Source organism: Rutilus rutilus, assembly GCF_951802725.1.
Source record: "Rutilus rutilus genome assembly, chromosome: 21".
NCBI classification, from domain to species: Eukaryota; Metazoa; Chordata; class Actinopteri; order Cypriniformes; family Leuciscidae; genus Rutilus; species Rutilus rutilus.
The window spans coordinates 20,529,000-20,548,698 of NC_140226.1; the positions used below are offsets into that span (position 1 = coordinate 20,529,000).

The window sequence follows — 19,699 nt, forward strand, 5'->3', positions numbered from 1 at the left end:
ACCGCATGTGCTAGCATAACGATACAACTACATTTCCCAGCATTCGCTGCTCCGGCCGCTTTTTTATCCAATGGTCATTCGATGCGCTCCTCCGGCAACCAATCGGATAGTAATCTCTTAATTCTAACGGTTAAATACCATGAAAATCCCTCTTATCAGCACTATTTACTTACTTAATTTTCCACCTCCGGATACACCACAGCAATGTTGTGATTTTGGTGCAAGACACGTGTTTCACATCATCACGGATTTCAAGTTTTGATAAACTCAAGGTGAGATGTTGCGCTTTTTCTTGATCTAGCTTCTGATTTACATTAATCGTGTATCAATCAACTACATTTTAAAGACTTGACATTCAGTTTTAGCTAAAACTAAGAAACAACATGTAAATAGTTACTGTATTCTTTCTGAACCATTCGGTTTGATGACTGAAATGTTTATTAACTGACAGATAGACGACATGCTGTCAGGTGTCCGGGTGTGTGTCCGCTCGCAGTGTAAAGGTTGGTCGGTTCGCGGCATGAGTTTGTCGCCGCGTCAAATCAACCGATGGCCGAACAACGAGTCCTCCGAGCCTCCTACGGACAGTCCTCGAGTCCTCATCACAGGTGCCATCTGTTTCCCTGCTGCTTAAATAACGCGTGATAAACTGTAATGTTTTGGTGGAAAAAGTCATCCGTTCCATCATGTCTTCTATGTTTGTTTTCCATGCTACGTAAGAGGCGATCCTATTGATCGCCATGACAATGGGTTGGGAATAAACAGTGTTAAAAGCGCTCCGCGTGCGCACAATGGAGCGCGCGGCTGTTTTATGCTTGTGCAATAGCGTGTAAAGAGTGTGTAAATGGACTGTCAGTTGAAGTGGAGCTGAAAAATGTCTGGACAATAACAATCACGGAGCCTATTTTAAATTAATTAGGTCTGTTTATGAAACTGTACTGCCATTTGTGTGCTTTTCGATCTTTTGAGTACTTTATTTGCCCGTGCACTATATTTGCAGGCACACTACAAATAGCATCATATGGGTTCTTCTAAGCGCTTACCAAATTCACAATAATCCTAGTAGATACTTAGCCTTTGTGTCTTAGGCATCAGTCTAAAGTAATCACTGTAATATCATTTTTTGTTGTTGTTGTTTTATAGAGTTGATCCCACATGATGTGTGCATATCATGTTTTCTTTTATTGTGCATTCACCTCTGACCTCCAAAATAATGCACACATAAAAGTGACATTTTTAATTAATATTTAGATTTAGGGAATTTATTCAGCTTACTTGCTGCTCAGTTGTGACATGTCTGGTTGTTAAATTTTTTTTGCTGTAGTGTGTGTTTAAACTCCTTTAATTGATGAATGTGTTTTTCTCCTGTTAAAAGGTGGCCTAGGACAGCTTGGAGTTGGTCTAGCTCAAATGCTGAGGTTAGTGAACAGCTGAAAGATGTGTAGTGTTGGAGAAATTTGAAATCAGACTCCAGCACACACAATTTTTAGAACTTTGCATAGATTGGATATTTGCCTGGCTTTGCGTTGATATTTACTGTGAAAATTTTCCCTTTTTAATTTCCTGAGGTAGATTCTGTGAAATTCTGCAAACGCTGAATGAACGTTTCACTTTTATTTTCTTTATTTGGTTTCATAATCATATTTAACCCCTTTTACATCAGGCAGCAGTATGGAAATGAAAATGTCATCCTGTCGGATATTAGGAGGCCTCCCGCTGAAGTTTATAACATGGGTATGTTGACTGACTCTCAATACGGCTCTGATATGGGCAAGGCGGTTGCATCAGGTGCAACATATATATAGAGCCACATGGACAGTGTGGTGCCTTGAACTGGCTGTTAAAGTTTACAGTAGCTATAAATTTATTTATCATGTGGCTCTTTTATTTCAACACTCCAAATAAATTTCAGTAACACCGGATAAGGCTCTATATGTTATCATTAATTAATAGAATAGCTAAGGTGAAATAACAATAAAATAAATCTTAAAGCATTTTTTTATCTTACAGTATCAATTTGTACATACTCTACCGTTCAAAAGTTTTGGTTTTCAGTTTTTTAAAGTTGCAGTTTGTAACTTTTTTCGGTAAAAAATTATCCAAAATGAATTTTTAAGCAAGTACATAACCAGCCAGTGTTCAAAACTATCTGAAACGAGCATGTCTTTGCGTCATTACGTCACATCTGTACACATAAAGAAGGTTTCCCGGCTGGTAGGCTATATTGCGTGTGAGGATGTTGGAGGTGGAGATTTATAGCCTTTTCTCACAGCACTTGATATAATTAAACTTATCAGTTTGATGGTGGATCCAGAAAGGCTCAAGCGACAATCACCAGTGACAACTGGAGATTCATCCGCTGTAAAATGCAAAAGACTTCGGACTTCGGAGTGGCTTCAGAAAAAAAGAGACTGCAACCGGGCCCGTGCGAAAACAAGGATAAATATCGGAAGGGCATTAGTCACGCAAAGCTGATGTTGTTAATCATTAACAATTTGAGAACAAAGTATAATTTGCACAGTTTGACGTGATATAAGCGATCGTTAGATTTACTGCAATGCTTTTTTCCCCCTTAGTTGGTCAAAACAAAAGTGGATGTTACTTACTTGTTCAGATGACATTTTCCGGTGAAAATTCTTCCAAAAAGTAGAATCTGTGATTGCGAATGACAGTATCGGTGACTGACAGCCGCACATTCTCCTCAAAACATTGGATTCATCCGCGCTGTGCCGTGCCGAGGCACAACCCACGTAAAGTTGATAATTCCACGAATAACTGCAATTGCAGATTTCGAACAGAGATGGCGACAAAGAGGAAAAACTACGGACTGCAGCTTTAACTATAAGTGATAGTATATTTATGAATTAACATTAGCCTAGATTCACGCTGTAATAAATATTGTTTATTGTGAGATCATGATCATGTTAACAAATTGAACCTTATTTACATTTCAATCACTTGGCCTCATTCATATTCCTATTAATAAAGCTCGCATTTAAACTCCATTGCTGTTGTGTGTTTTACCTCACAGGTCCATTTGTATACGCTGACGTGCTGGACTATAAAAACCTGAGGGAGCTAGTTGTGAATAACAGAATCACCTGGCTGGTGCATTATAGCGCATTGCTCAGTGCTATCGGGGAAGCTAACATGGCTCTCGCACGCACCATCAATATCACAGGTGGGAAAACTCTGTCACACATGTTTTAAGCGTTAGGGTTAGGTGCTATGACTGATTAATTTACAACGTAAGGTTTCCACTATCCCTGACGTCCCACATTCTGTCCTTCTCCTGTTGCCCCTGTCCTGATATCTTCTCTTCTGCTCACCCCACTCCTCTTTCTTTAGGTCTGCATAATGTGTTAGATCTGGCTCTGGAGAACTGCTTGCGACTGTTCGTACCCAGTACCATCGGAGCATTTGGACCTTCGTCTCCCCGCGACCCGGCCCCTGACCTCTGCATCCAGAGACCTCGCACCATTTATGGAGTTTCCAAAGTCCATGCAGAGCTGATGGGGGAAGTAAAGATTTATGTTTTTTTTTATGTTCTAGTTAGTCTGGGGAAATTAATTAAGTAATTAATTAATTAATATGTATATGTATGTATATACTTTGTAAGCTTAATGCGAACAATTTCTCACTTACATCAGGGTTTCCCAATAAATAATCTAACGTAATATTAAAATAAATGAATAAATGGGGCTGCATGAAAATCAGAATTTAGCTTGATGACATGATCCAATCAAAGGCTGCAATTTGATTAAATAACTGTATTCTCTGTTTCAGAGTGAAGAACATTATTATTATTATTATTATTATTTTTTTAATATTATCAACATCAGAGAACTTGCAAATGTTGTTAAATTATTGAAATATTAACTTAAAATCTCAGTGGGTACTTTTGGTTTTCAAGTGGAATAGTTTTGGCTGACCCCTGACTTACATGATATTTAATTATGAAATGCCAACATCCTAACTGTGTTCTGATTGGATCAGTATCTCCACCATAAATATGGCCTGGATTTCCGATGCTTGCGATACCCAGGAGTCGTTTCTGCCCACACCAAGCCAGGAGGAGGCACCACTGGTAAGTAGCCTCACTTACAAACACAAAATCTTTAGTTGTACATAAAGACACACACATTCAAACTTATTCACTTATTCATTGAATTGTCATTTACTTACAATAAACAACACACCTAATCTGACCTATTTAATCGTATATGTCCTCTTTTCCTCAGATTATGCTGTCCAGATCTTTCACGATGCCCTCAGCACCGGCCACCATGAATGTTACTTGCGTTCCAACACTCGGCTTCCCATGATGCATATCTCTGACTGCCACAGGGCCACCATTGAGTTCATGCAAGCTCCTGAAAGCCGACTTTCACTGCGTACTTACAACATCGCAGCCATGAGCTTCACACCTGAGGAAGTGGCAGAGGAGATCCGTAAACACCTACCCCACCTGAGGGTCACGTACAATCCTGATACCATCCGGCAGACTATTGGTAAGAACAGTGTGAGTCAATGACCTTTTGAAAGAGTCTGAAATCATGTTTTGTTTTATTGTACAAATAATACAATCAAATTAAAGACTTATACATGTATTTTAAAATGTAAAAAGTACAAAACAAATAAAGGAATAGGCCATAAAACCCTTGATAACAATCCATTAATGCAATGATCTTAATGTTCATTACAATTTACGTTCCTTCTATAGCGGACAGCTGGCCTGTGCGGTTTGATGACTCTAACGCCCGTCAGGATTGGGGATGGAAGCCTGAGTACGGCCTCTCAGAGATGGTTAGCAGCATGCTGGCCTCCATCCGTGAAAAGAGAACCAATGCAGGACTACCTGTCAGCTAGCAGGTCTTCTCAGGGACTGTAACACAAATCACCAGCATTTTTCCAGTACATTTCTAAACTTATCTATCTCAAATTTCTTTAGACCAGGACTCTCTGTCAGTTAGAGAACTGCTGACACTGACAGTTCTCTACAAACATATGCTTGTGAAGAAAACATGTAAACCAACAGTGAAAACTCACATTCTCTCACTGCTCAGGAGACTCTTGCTGCGTCCGAAATCGCATACCGTATAGTAGGTACTACATTCGATTTGATACTTGCTTTGCGAAAAAAAGTATGTTCTATTTAGTGTGAATGTGTGTAGAATGAATGCAATTCGGACATACTATATCCGCCATGTTGTCACTGTCATGTGACCTACTGCATCAGTCGCCAGTGGATGCGCACTTCAGAATCTCGCCGGAAGTAGCAGGTCATTCGGGTACTTTCTGACCTAGTGTTTTCGGACATACAACTTGGCTCACATACAGTTTTTTCCCTTCTATATAGTATTTCGGATGCAGGGTCTGTCTTTCTACTCTGTGATCTATTCTTACATAGTTTTTTAGTCATCATAGGACAGGGGAAAAACAAGAAAACGACAAAATGCTGATGAATATAATAATGATAATAATAATTGCATACATTATAGATGAAACAGTCCAATTTAATTATTTTAGAGACACCACACAGTTTTTATTTTATTTTAACTACATGAAAATAGCAAGTTCTGGCCCCAATTTTCCCTTAAAGACTTTCAACGATCTGATGTTATAACTAAAACACTGCTTTCTCTGCTTAACCAATCCTGACATTCTTTTTGCGAGGGGTTAAATTTTAGTCTTTTTGTACAAATACAGTAAGGACCATTAGACACCTTTCACTCTACAGTGCTCTAGACCATGTACCGTGTGTCTTGGTTTGAACACAGCCATGGGCAGAAAAAGCTTCACTACCAGCTTTAGTGTGAATCAAAAGATGATACTGCCTTTATTCCAACTGCTATCTGTGATGAATTTACGGTAGCCTGAATTTTGGGTTCTGCCCACTATTGCTTGTATTGGCTTTATTTATTCTGAGTCAGTTATCAAGGGCTCTGGATTCACAATGTATAGTGTGGTGGTGTGAATTAAGTACTTAATCACTCAGCATTGCTGATGTATTATTTATTCACTATGAAGAGATATTTTTTACATTTTTGTTAACTCAGAAGAGCAAAACTAATGGATAAAACACCCAAGGTGGCCTTACAATAGAAAGGGGAGAGTTCTTTAGCTTCTGCCTGTCTGAAAGTCTTAGTCCGCCTTCTGTATAGCCTAGTGCAGACAAATAAAAATGAGTCTTAACTAAGACAATATGGAGAATGAATCACCCGTTCCAAAAGCAAGTGTGATTTCTGGACAAAACATATTGTGTTCACAATTGAAACTGCCTTAATTTTCAGTTATCATTTAACCTCAAAAGTTGCTAATGACTCACATTCAGAACTAGTGGAAAATTGCAGTGTATGTCAAATAAATGACTTTAATACAGCAAACAGTTTAATATGTATTTGTTCAATGTTGTTTTAAAAATGAATCATGTAAAATATTTTTTTAATATATTTATTACATTTTGACTTCTTTAGTTGTCCCAGATAATGCCAATGTCAATGTCAATACATTTTTAAGGCTATAGCACAATTAAAACAACACAGATCACAGATCAATGTGCTTTACATAACTTAAAAAAAGCAGATACTAACATAAATAATACAATAAAACACATAAATAGTCATGGGTTAAAAGCCATAATTTAAACATGATTTAAACTCACCTTTGTTTTATTAGACTGAACCTCAGAACCAGTTGCCTCGGTTCACTAGTTGACTCAGAGATAGGACGGCGCCAGACCATTCAAGGACTTATATACTACCAACAACACATTTACTAACAAACAACTATATATTTAGGAAAAACGTTGTGCACATTAAATTACAAAACATTACGACAAAATGTATGGAGGAGGTTTCCTAACAAAATATAATGATAAATCAAATGTTCACATGATCACATAATGAATAAAATTATTAAAATGGCTCCTCAAATGAGAAATCAAATTCTTAAAATTTCAAACATTAAATCAAATTCTAAAAATTGCTGCTCAAATGCAGTTTCATTTTCTCATTTGTTGAAGGATAAACTAACAAAAAGAAATGAAATAATTTATGTTTTATATTTTATACTGATTAATCAGTTATATTATGAAACATTAATTAATATTAAATAGTTTTGAAGAATGGGACAGATTTTTTTTTAATTCAAGCAACATGAAATATACATTTTTGTACAAATGCAAGTATTAAAAGTATGCCACTATGCATACAATACAAAACAGAAAAAAAGAGAAAAACAACTATATTAAAACAAAAGAAAAAAAGGTGCCAGAGGAGAGAATAATAATAATAATAATATTAACAATACATTGTTTAAAGGATTGTGGGATATCAAAGGCATGCAGCGAAGGAAACATCTATGCTGCCTTCAAAAAATCCATCAGATGAAGGTATCTCAGTGTGACACGATCATTGGATTCGGACGTGCCTTCTTGTTGCCCTCCAACATCTTTACTGCCTGCAGAGGCAGCATTTTCCAGCTTTCGGACGCAGCCCAGATTTCAGGCACATGATCACCCATCTTCCGGAAGTGACGTAAAAGCTGGCGCGCCGCAGTGGATTTTGGGACATCGTGCCATATTGACACACGACAGAAATGGACGCGGGGTTTTTCCGCGTAAGTGTTCTATTCTTTTACAAATACCACACCATAAAGGTCGAATACGTTGTTACTATTTGTTATTCGTCAGTTGGTTGACTGGTTGATTGTTTTAAGGCTGTATTTGATGCGTTCATTGGAGTGTGGCTGTAATGGCGGCTGCGTGAGAGAACCTGAAAATACTCAACAGATTAATCAGGAACAACAGATTTAACGAATTTATTTTCATATTATCGCACTTATTATTACAAATAAAGTCATCTATAAAGTAATCTGTAGTCGACGTATTTTAGTTATATTTGTGAAATACAGACCGAAACCGAAATATAGATTGATATTTAATGTTCTTATAGACTAGCCTATGTAACGTTATGTGTTGGTGTATAAATAATTCATCTTTTTCATTAGCCTCGTACTGCAAATTGCATATTAACCTCAGATACAAGTAAAAAGGAAATAAAAATGTGTCACATGATGTTTTAATTATGATTTCATGTTTTTTTTTTTTTTTTTTAAAGGGCACCAGTGCGGAGCAGGATAACCGCTTCAGCAACAAACACAAGAAGCTGTTGAAGCAGCTGAAGTTTGCAGAATGTCTGGAGAAGAAGGTCGAAAATATGAAAATACTTGTTTTCTTTGGTGCACATGTGTTCACAACACCAGTTTACCATAAGCACGCTGTACATTGGGGCTCATTAGATTTTAAATTGTTCAATCATTTTAGTAGAATAATAACTTTCTACTAACTATTATAATTTTGCAATGCAAAGAAATTAGGCATTAAATTGATCAAAAGTGACAGTAAAGGCATTTATAATGTTACTTAAGATTTCTATTTCAAATAAATGCTGTTCTTTTGAACCTTCTATTCAACAAATAATCAGTTTACCCCAAAATATTAAAACAGCACAACTGTTTTCAAAATATTTTTGAGCACCAGAATTTTAAAATGATTCTTGAAGGACCATGTAATACTGAATAATTTTTAACCAAATAATTAATGTAATACTGAATTAATCTAAAGTTACCCCAAAATAATATATGGAAAATCCTTTTTGTTTTGTGATGTGTCATTAGGTGGATATGACCAAGGTCAACCTGGAAGTCATCAAGCCCTGGATCACCCAGCGCGTGACAGAGATCCTTGGCTTTGAGGATGACGTCGTCATCGAATTTGTCTTCAACCAGCTGGAGGAAAAGGTAGACGCCCCCTCTGCTCTTCCCGCTCTTTTCACACATGCTGCAATTATATATTAAATGTGTTTTGTTCTTTGGGAGGATGAGAGAAGGTTTGAAGTTCAGTGAATAACCGCTGACAGTTATTTGAAACATTTGTCATGTGTAGATGTAGCAGAAAGCATCTAACATCACAGTCTTTAAGTGTCTGTCTGGTTTTAAAAAAGACAGAAAAAGGGGTAAAAATGATATTCTCTCTCTGAAGATATGATTTGTGACACCGTTCCTTCTGAACAGCAATGTTCTAATGTTGATGTGATTTATGATTTAAAAGGCCTGAACCAATATGGATCTTATTCCTTGCATCTGAAGTATAGCACCAACTCCTAATTAGATCTCACCTGAGCCCAAAGTCTCTCTGAATCCAACTCTCCCTTGATGATGAGCTTTATTTTTTGAGGTGAGTTATAAGCAGGGATTGACATTGTGCCAGTGGTAGAGTCATTTCAGCTTTATCATTTGTGCCTTTCAAAGTCAAAGTTTAGCAATACATCTTAAACACAAAGGCCTAATTTAATGACAATTTTAGAACAACACACAACTATTAAAGAATGCAAAGAAAACTTAAAATTGCATGCGATAATGCAGTACGACATTGGTGGTGTAAGATGGTCATGTTTTTCAAGGGGATTTATTAGGCAATAATAATTATTAGGCAATAATAATTATTATGCTCTGTCTAATTGACTAGCTCAGCTGTCAGTTTTAAAATAATATATTGGTTAATTGTTTGATTGTCCGTTTGCACAATGTGATACAAATAACAAAGAGAGACACATTTTGCGTTTTCATTAATTTAGCTAAAGCCTGTTTATCAGTCACTGTTTTAGTCTCTAAAGATTTGATTTTCAGGAAGCTTTTGCTTGGATTCCAGAGAGGTATTTGCTCCTATTAATGATACGTACAGGTGTTTCCTTATTCTCTTACATAAAGAGGTGCTTTCAGTTTTTTTAATTACATAGCCATACAATAACTTACAGGAATGTTTCAGGTTAAATATAGGTTGTGTTTGATCTACAGCATTTGTGGAATAATGCATAATTTTATTTGTGCTAAAAATGGTCTAAATTCAAATCTTTGCAATTGGACTGCTAATCTAGGTGGATGAACCTGTAGTTATTTTCAGTGGAAACTGATTTTTCCAGGGTTTTTTCAACTAAGGGGCTGGGGCCTCTGCAAACATTCACAGGGGCTACAGGATGAATTTAATTATATTTTTAAAAACTTAATTAAAATGCAAAAAATTGTCCCCCCCATTATTACATCTAATAGAATCTCAAAATGAATCACAATAATTAATCTAAGTATAATTTGCTACATTTTTTACACATTCTTTTTTTATTAGCTTTAAAGCTGATTTGGAGCAATATTTTAGAAAAGTACCATACATTTACATAAAATAAAAATAAAATATTCAGCTTCAGGTTTGTCATTTAAATAGTGGTTAGAAATACAATATGAACATCAACCTTTTCTAGATAATACTTATAATAATAATAATAATAACAAAAATAATAATTGATTGGATAGATAATTGCTTCAGTACAGTAATATGTAAAGTAAAACAAAAGGGCCAACATGTTTTTTTTTTATATCACACTTTTTCTGAACGCTGTTTAAATGGGTCCATAAACTGTACATCAGGGGTGCCCAGTCCTGTTCCTGTTGATCTACCCTCCTGCAAAGTTCAGCTTCAACCCTGATAAAACACAACTAAACCAGCTAATTAAGATCTTCAGGAGCACTTGATAATTGCAGACAGGTGTGTTGGTTCAGGGTTGGAACTGAACTTTGCAGGTAGATCTCCAGGAACAGGATTGGGCACCCCTGATATACATGCAAAATAAATATGTCTGAAGAGGGCAAGCAAATCATCATATTTGCTGGTTTCTGGTATGAAAAATGGGAAAATTCTTAAATTATTCCACAGATGCTGTCGATGGAGTTTAACCGTTATTGAACCAGAAATGTTCATTTGACCGTCATTTTAGTACACCGGGTGCTCAATCCTGCTCTTGGAGATCTACTTTATTGCAAAATTTAGGTCCAGCCCTATTCTTACAACTGAACGTACATCTTTAGGAGCACGATTCAGCATCCCTTGTTTTAGCACATGGATCTCATAGGTTTATTTTCCTCTTCATTTGTTGTAAATAAAGAGTTTTCCATGCCTTGTGTACTCATTATTGCTTGTTCGTCTCTTGCAATTTAGATAAATGATATAGCATTAAACTCAAGGTGATTGAGTGTGATGCAGTAGTGAGGCGGAGGCCAGCCAATGGAGCGCCTTTCTCCGCCCCCCCAGCCCACAGAGCCTGCGCCACTCACACTGAAGACAACTGGACTGTTCTTGCTTTGTGGGGTTTTGATGCACTCTGTTTGTGGACTGTAATGTTTCTATCTCTCAGGAGTTTGATATTGCACAGGAAGAGACAGCCCTAGTGGTGGGGTGGGTCTTATTGCTCCTTGATGAGGGGATGTGAACTGGGAGGGTACATCTCAGTTCAGATAATATGTAAACATGTAATGCATGCTCAAAGTGAGTTTATCCATTTTAGAAGTGTTTTGATCCTTTTATTAAATTGGTAAAAATAAAATTCAGCTGTGACAGTTGGTTTTAGAGACATTTTTGAGGCCCGCAGGTACTGGGCTCTTGTTGAAAAGCAGCTGTTTACTGGATGTTCAGGAAGGAAAGGTGTAGGTAGACTTTCAGAGCTCAGCACACTGGTTCTGTGTCAGTATTAACTGCATGGTTTCCTCCCCTCTCTCTTCCTCCCTGCTGTTTGTGTTGCAGAACCCGGATGGGAAGATGATGCAGATTAATTTGACAGGGTTTTTGAACGGGAAGAACGCTCGAGAATTCATGAAGGACCTCTGGCCGCTGTTGCTAAGTGCCCAGGAGAACATCGCAGGTATCCCGTCTGCTTTCCTGGAGCAAAAGAAAGAGGAGATCAAACAGAGACAGGTGATGAAGAAGAGCTGAAAAGTTATGAACTTGCATACTGATTATGATGGGGTTTTATGAGGTTGGACATTTTGTGTTGTAATTTGGTATGTGTACAACATGATTGTAAACTACAAGTTGAGTGTTTAACAGTTTTTCTATTTGCTGCTTTAGATCGAACAGGAGAAACTCGCCTCTCTGAAAAAAATAGATGACGATAAAAGGGAGAAGGAGATCAAAGAGCGAGCTCAGTCAAAAAGCCCTAAACGGTTGGTTTAGGCCTTCATTTTGCTTAAAGTCAGCATGAAATGGAAATTTTTATCGTCTTTTTTCCCCTATTGTGAAGTAAATCTGAGTGAAATGGCTTCTCAAACATTAAAAAATATAGGATGGCACTTGATTTGTCCATCGGGAATTGTTGGATCGTTGTAATTTGCTAATTATAGCGATTTCAGTTCGTTTTTATTTGAGTTCATAGCGATTTTAGTTGTTGTTTTTGATTAAAGATCATAAGGGCACATGAATCAAAAGAAAAATAGTTATCTACATGGATAAATAAAATAAAATAAATGATTTTCATGGTGACGTTAACAATTAGATTAGTATATTTGTTAGTGTAAATAATGGATAATGTTGTAAATCAAATGTTGTGTTGCAGAACCTGGATGGGAAGATGATGCAGATTAATTTGACTGTGCTTAACTGCTGGGTTTTTTTTTCTGGTTTAATTCCAGGAGGAAGTCCCGCTCCCCTGTGAAGCGTGATCGTAAATCCAGTCCCACTCGCTCTCCTCGCCGAAAACCGAGCCCGGCTGCCTTGCCTCCTTCTAGTCCGCCCAATAATAAAGAAGAACCAAAGCAAGAACCGGACCAATCAGAGAGCTCCAAACCAGAGCCTCTAATTGAGGAGGCTTCCTCTACAAGGTAACTATGGAAACCTGACACTGCACTGTGCAATCCTAAAATTGTAGTTGCTATTGACCACAGAAAGACTTTGTGTATGAATCTGAAATCTCTCCCCCTGTCAGTGATCTGGTGGTTGAGATGAAGCCGGACTCCATGTCTGAGGCTGTGAAAGAGTCCTCTCCAGACAAAACATCAAAATCAGAAGACAGGCCCAAACCCAGAGACAGGGACAGAGATAAGGATGGACGGAGAGATCGCCCGCGCCACCGCTCTCGCTCTCGATCACCTCGTTCTCGCAAACGACCTCGGTCCCGCTCTAGGTGAGTTTTGTCTCCGATGGTGAAGTCAGTTGATTTCTTATCTTAGATAATTTTGCTTACCTGTAAATGTGATTGAACTGGAGGATAAGCTAATGTCTCTTCTAGGTCGTTCTCTCCTCGCCGCAGAAGTCCCAGGAGGCGAATCTCTCCGAGACGCAGGAGCCCCCCTAGACGGCGACCTCCCTCTAGACATAGACGTAGCCGGTCACCTCTCCGCAGGTCAGCCTTTTTTTTTTTTTTTTTATATACTTTTATTCCACAAGGATGCATTAAATTGTTCAAAAGTGTTTCAAAACCTTTCTATTTCAAATAAATGCTGTTCTTTCGAACAGTTTATTCCATTAAAGAATCCTAAAATAATGTATTAATGGTTTCCATAAAAATATTAAGCAACTGTTTTCAACATTATTAATAAGTGGGGGCGGGGGAAGCAATACAATATGTACAATAACAATTGCAGAATCATGTGACACTGAAGACTGAAATAATGGCTGCTGAAAATTCAGCTTTAGCATCTCAGGAATAAATACAATATTACTTTTTTCTGTATTTTTGATCAAATAAATGCAGCCTTTGAGCATAAGAGACTTGAAAAATAATAATAAACACTAGGGTTGTCACAATTCCTCGGTTAAATACAAATAAAATAAAACCTTGATTGCAATTCATCCATGTCAATTAAAATACCAGAAGTGGCACATTCCAAGGACAAGAAAGCGCATTATTAAACCATTTAAAAGGCTGCTTAATGCATTTAATCAAGGGCTGTCATGCTTTGTTTACATGCTTGGTGGTTATGTTTTTTTTCAGAGCTGCACCGTTCACAGTAAATGCTACTCCTCAAAAAACTCATCTCTGCATGTGCTGTTTGTTTAGGTTTCCAATAACATATGTAGTATGCATTTTGTTTCATTGCGAAGTGTGCTGTTATTTACATGTGTGGAGCATCTCAGCCGCTGTGTAAACAAACTCACTCCATCTCTGCATGTGCTGTGAGTTTGGATTGCTGATAACGTTAATCTGGGAACTCAATGTGCACCATTTCACCAGATTTGCAGATATGCAAACTGATATTCATTGCAATGTCAAAATAAAAGTTTAAAGTTTAAACTCTCGCTGTGCCATTTTATCGTAAAGAAGTGGCCAAATATTAAGTGATTGAATAGACCTTTGAATTAAATGTTTGCACAATATTAAACAAGGATTTGATGCTGTAAAGTGCAACAGCAACAATCACCTGGCTGTTGGTGCCCTCTGCAGGCATTTTTTTTATAATACATAATGTACATAAGTTGATTATTTATAGTATGTATATTACATTATGTATTTTAACTGTTCAATAAAACCATAATTACTTGCTTTTTTTTTTTTGGAATTAGTTATTATTGCCTCATTGTTATTATATATTTTTAAAGTCTATTGTTCCCATAGGTCTGTTTTTATTACCACAAAAAAAAAAAATCTGATTACTCGATTAATCGTCTAAATAATCGAAAGATTACTCATTTACCAAAATATTCGTTAGTGACAACCCTAATAAGCACGACTTAAATCTTTTGAATGGTAAAGCCACACTGGTGTTACATTTAGTTTTATAAATGTTCTCATGTCTTTTTCATCTTTTTATTCATCTTTAAAATAAAAATCTGTCTTTCATCTCCCTCATGTGAACTGCTAGAAGTTTTTGCTAGTCAGCTTTTGTTCACCTGATTTGTTTGTCCACCAGGCGGCGCTCTCGCTCCCGGTCCTCCTCAGGCAGCTCCTCCTCTCGGTCACCCCATAAGAGAGTAGGGAAGCGTAGGTCAGCTACACCGCCCAGAAAACTTCCTCGCCGCTTGGACCCCGTCAGCCCCTCCAGAAGACGAGGCCGCAGTCCTTCAGGACCAGACACCAGCCCTTCAGGTTGTTTCCTAGAAGTCAATATTGTTATTTGAAATGGTTTGAATAACTCCTGAGTATTTTATTTATTTATTTTTAATCTGAAATGGTTCCTTGTCAGCACCATGTTATTTGCTGTAAAATGCTGTAAAATGTAAAAAGCTGTAAAATGATTCTGACTGAAATGCATGTGAAAATTTCAGCTGTGAAGCACAGGCCTGGTGGAAGAAATGACACGCCTTCTCCAAAACCCAGACGGTCCGATGCATCAGAGTCTGGTGAGATTTGGCTCCTAAACGTGCATTTGTGTACATATCAGAAATGTTTAGAGACTTGTAGGCAGAACCCTGTCTGTCTGGCCTGTTGTTATACATCTAATAACATGAACTAATGAACTTTTGGATTCTGCAGCTCTTGTCTCACAAGTCTCTTCAGTCTCTTCTGTTCATTTCAAAGATGAGGGGAGGGTGCATGTCATTGCTGTGTGTGAGGCTGTTAAGGATGATTTAAAATCGAAATGTCCGAAATTAAGTCACAATCTCGAACTTCGAATTAAAAAATGGAATCGTTGATGCTGCCACGTCCTGATGTCACGTCCGGTCGGCTTGCCAAGTGTTTAAATAGTACATTGGGTTTAATGAGGTCTGATATATGTTGTTAGTGTTGAGAATTTTCACGTGAATAAATGCATAGATCCAACTATTTTAAGCCTGTATTTAAATGGTCCAGTGGCAGAACTTTTGCCAAGCGTTTCAGAGGTTCTGGGTTCTAATCCGCACTCGTATAGGTTTTTTTCCTTCTCATCAAAACCGATTATGTTTATCAGTGGTTGTAAATCAGGCAGACACACGTTTGTGTGCATTTTGTTTTGTAATTTCACCGGAACGAATAGAGAGTCTCCACAACGGATTGAAGCGCGTGTCCGAGTGAAGACTGAAGGCTGATCGCAGCGGCAACGAGCATTTTGATCACTTGATTTAAAAAAACTAAACATTTCAGTGCTAGATCGTCTCTTATTTAACAAACAAACGAAATGAATGCTCTGCCAGTTAACTGGAGATGTTTCATTTATTTGTATTGGTACATTCGTGCCGTGAAATGTTTCAAAAGTGGTGGGGACAATATCGAACTTAGCAAAAAGTGGTGTGGCTACATGTCCCACCTGCAAATTACACCTATGCTTAAAAGTCTAGTCTAAAAATGGCATATCAACCTGTGCTTTAAAAAAAAAAAAATGTAAAAATCGAGAATCGAATCGAACCGTGACCTTTGAATCGAAAATTTAGATTTGGAGAATCGTGACACCCCTAGTGGCTGTGTGTTTTTGCACGATTACTCTGTGTTGGTGGGCACGTGGGTGTTTCTCGGGCACTGAAGGACTCCACTGCTCTGTGTTACAGAAGAGGAGAAGGTGGGCAAAGGTTCAACAGCAGATTCTGTCCAGCAGCGTCGTCAGTATCGGAGACAGAATCAGCAGTCCTCTTCAGGTTACCACTGTTTTTTTATTTCCATCACACTCGTCTGTCCTCACTTCCCCTCTCTCTTCCTCTCACACCTACAAGTCGCGTTGGATATGGAAAATGTATGCTAGTATATGTTTGATTTATCTTTTTTTTTTTTTTTTGCTTATAGACACTGGTTCATCCTCTTCCTCTGAAGATGAAGGTCCAAGGAGGCAAAATAGAGGGGCAGGTGCCAGGAATGGAGAAATCAGAAGGCGGCGGAGCCATTCACCTGCATCACCACGGAGGCGACACAGAGATGCATCCCCAAGGTGAAAATCAACAATATTTGCATGACATTTGCATTTGACCTGTGATTTTCCCTTAAGGTCACTACTAAGATGCTTTGTTCATTTAAGGATAAAAAATAGATTTTTCAGATCTTTATTTTTTTAGGATGTGCGCAAGCTACTTATAATTGTAATTCACATTTAAACATAGATAAACACATAGATGAAGCACATCAGAAATGGTAAACGGAAGCTTCGCCAAACGCAAGACAAACTTCATTGTTTTTTGCAGAAGTTGACAGAATTGTCATAGTTGGGTGGAATAACCCTTTAATGAATATAAAGTTTATAACTGAATTGAGTCGATACCCAGCCCTGTGGTTTACTCAACTGAAAGATGCTTCATTACTGTCAGACCCTGAGTTTAGACTCCCTTTCTCTGCTTTCAGAAAGAGACGTTCTCCATCACCTGCTGGCCGTAGACATCGTTCACCATCTCCTGTTCGCCGCCGCAGGTCACCCTCTCCACCCCCAAGGCGCAGGTAAAGTCCAGCTGAGTTTATGAAGAGTTTGTGGTTTTGGGTTGTGAAGACTCTTTGACCTGCTGTGGGTATTCATCCCTTTATTCTGTCCAATCCTTTTTCAGATCTCCATCTCCACCTCACAGGCGTTTCACTCCTCCCATCCAGCGCAGATACAGTCCCTCCCCTCCCCCAGCTCAAAAAAGACGCTCATCAGGGTCTCCTCCCAAGCGTAGAAGGTCTCCATCCCCTGTAACCAAGAATAGAGGGTCTCCTTCACCTGTGCCCAAGAGGAGAGGATCTCTTTCACCAGTTTCAAAACGCAGAGGGTCTCCTTCACCCTTGTCCAAGAGGAGAGGGTCTCCTTCACCCGTTTCAAAACGCAGAGGGTCTCCTTCACCCATGTCCAAACGCAGAGGGTCTCCATCACCTGTGTCCAAGCATAGAGGGTCTCCTTCACCTATGTCCAAACGCAGAGCGTCTCCCTCGCCAGTGGCCAAGCGCAGGGCATCTCTCTCGCCATTGGCCAAGCGTAAGGGATCGCCCTCCCCTTTGGCTAAACGTCGCTCCTCTCGATCCCCCAAACGGAACCGTGGCAGTAGTCCAGGAAAAAGACGTACTCCGCCCACTTCTGCTTCGCCTCCACCCCGCCACCGTAGAAGCTCTCCAAATCCCTCTGCAGCCCAACGGGGCAGGGATGCCCGCTCCTCTCCCCCTGCCCACTCTACTCGAGTGTCTTCCAGTCCTCCGGCTCGATACGGCCCCTCGAGTTTATCCCCGCAGAGACAAAGACGTCAGACGTCCCCGTCTCACAGCACCAGACCCATTCGCAGGGTTTCCCGCACACCAGAACCACGTAAATCTCAGAGGTACGTTTTTCTATAGCTCCGCTTCTATTTGTGTAACAGATGAACAATCTCTGAATGACTCTCTTCCTGTCCATTTGTAGAGGTTCTCAGAGCCCCCAGCCTGTAAGACGACAGGTTTCACATTCACCATCTGCTTCTCCTCCTCCTCCTCCTCCCATGGCTCACAAGCGAACTGCTTCAGTCTCACCCTCTCGCTCTGCTAGCCGTTCTCCACCTCCACCTGCCAAAAAGAACAGCAGTGTCTCCCCAAGCCCATCACCTAACAAGGTATGCCACACCTACCCAAGCTTTGGTCTCACTTGCCCCAAACTGGGGCAAAAAATCCAGAGAGCTTTGAGGCTTCTAAAACCAAATTTGTATTTGTTGTTTGTTTTTACAAATGGATCCTATTAAAACTACCGTATTTAGGATTAATGCCAAAAGGGTCTCAACTTTTTCTCCTTGTTTGTTCTGTAGAACTCAGATGTAGAAGGTGGTAAGAAGAAGAAAAAGAAGAAAGAGAAGAAACACAAGAAAGAGAAAAAACACAAGAAGCATAAGAAACAGAAGAAGGAGAAGAGTGGAGAAGAAAAGAGCGGAGGGGCGGCAGGAGCACACGGACAGGAAGCAGAGCCAGACTCTGACCAGAAAAAGGTGAAGTTACACTTTTAAAGCTGTCTGTAGTCCAGTCTCTCCATTTTTACCATACATATACAAGTTCTATGTAAGGTAAAAGCCTAAGCATATTTGTTATGCTCGAGTCAGACATAATTAATGCTACCTTTCCTGAAGGAATCAGAGAGTGAAGTAGAAGACAGTTTGGATGATCTGGAGAAGCACCTACGTGAGAAAGCTCTCCGCTCAATGAGGAAGGCCCAGATGTCTCCATCTCAGTCCTGAGGGAATTTCTACCACACCCTACATTTCCCTCTTTTTCTTCCACTCTCTGCATTTTAAATGTTTGATGTTGGTTCAGCTTTAGAATGTACAAATTGTTAAAATTCACCCTAGACTTTTGTTTGTTTGGATTTTTTCTTTTGGGAATGTTTATTGCTGAGGAGTTTTATGATGTGAAAATGATTGAGCAGCTGAAGCTTCTTGATCAGAATTTGTCCTCTTCTCCAACCTTAAATACTGTCAATGACTGTTTATCCAAAAACAAACCTTTTTTTAGTCCCCAATCCCTCTTTATGATTCCTGTTGCTTTTATGGTCATGATGAAACAAATGAAAAGCTCATTTGCAGTTCTGAGTTAATAATGTACAAGTTGGCCTAAGGATTCTCGCTTCACTTCAGCAGGACCTTTTACGAGTGTTTTGTTTGCATGGAAGGCAGACCCGAGCGTGTTTGTCCTCTAGTGTGCATGATCCATAAACCAAAACACCCAGAGAGCTGATCCAGCAGGCTGCTCTCTCCTGTTCATCTGAGCATTGTGGCAACGCTCCAGAGCTCTACTGTGCACATGAGAACAAATTAGAGAAGTCTGTTTTCATTCTTTATTTTTGCTTTATATTTTTTGTAACCTAAGTTGTGTTTGGAATTGTCGATCCCTGCAGTTATTTCTGGCTTTGAACAGTCACATTAAAATGAAAGAAAATGTTTTTGTCTCAAATCCTTTTCTTTGAGTTGTATAATTGTTCATATCCTCAATTTGTGTTGTTTACTTTTAATCCAAACCAGTATGGTGACAATTGGATTCAAACAGAATTACAT

The 19,699-nt window shown here is 38.8% G+C and overlaps 2 protein-coding genes across 5 annotated transcripts; both read left to right on the plus strand.

Moving 5' to 3' along the window:
• Positions 1 to 160: 160 nt before the first annotated feature.
• tdh2 (L-threonine dehydrogenase 2) lies at positions 161 to 6,383 on the plus strand. The gene is made up of 9 exons (XM_084393970.1): positions 161 to 272; positions 452 to 608; positions 1,376 to 1,418; positions 1,664 to 1,734; positions 3,032 to 3,181; positions 3,349 to 3,521; positions 3,997 to 4,087; positions 4,242 to 4,511; positions 4,724 to 6,383. Exons 2-9 carry the CDS (start codon positions 461 to 463, stop codon positions 4,867 to 4,869), a joined length of 1,092 nt encoding a protein of 363 aa, XP_084250096.1. The 5' UTR covers positions 161 to 272; positions 452 to 460; the 3' UTR covers positions 4,870 to 6,383.
• Positions 6,384 to 7,505: 1,122 nt separating this feature from the next.
• On the plus strand, positions 7,506 to 19,585 carry srrm1 (serine/arginine repetitive matrix 1). 4 transcript variants are annotated; one of them, XM_084394138.1, is made up of 18 exons: positions 7,551 to 7,620; positions 8,121 to 8,210; positions 8,680 to 8,802; positions 9,113 to 9,238; positions 11,633 to 11,803; positions 11,957 to 12,051; positions 12,517 to 12,705; positions 12,810 to 13,007; positions 13,113 to 13,226; positions 14,734 to 14,909; positions 15,089 to 15,163; positions 16,286 to 16,372; positions 16,518 to 16,659; positions 17,067 to 17,159; positions 17,264 to 18,007; positions 18,088 to 18,274; positions 18,464 to 18,640; positions 18,786 to 19,585. In XM_084394138.1, exons 5-18 carry the CDS (start codon positions 11,648 to 11,650, stop codon positions 18,795 to 18,797), a joined length of 2,445 nt encoding a protein of 814 aa, XP_084250264.1. In that variant the 5' UTR covers positions 7,551 to 7,620; positions 8,121 to 8,210; positions 8,680 to 8,802; positions 9,113 to 9,238; positions 11,633 to 11,647; the 3' UTR covers positions 18,798 to 19,585. The 4 variants fall into 4 exon arrangements, with proteins under 4 accessions (XP_084250261.1, XP_084250262.1, XP_084250264.1 ...); XM_084394137.1 differs by having other exon boundaries at positions 7,558 to 7,620; positions 18,779 to 19,585; XM_084394135.1 differs by lacking the exon at positions 9,113 to 9,238 and having other exon boundaries at positions 7,506 to 7,620; positions 18,779 to 19,585.
• Positions 19,586 to 19,699: the final 114 nt, after the last annotated feature.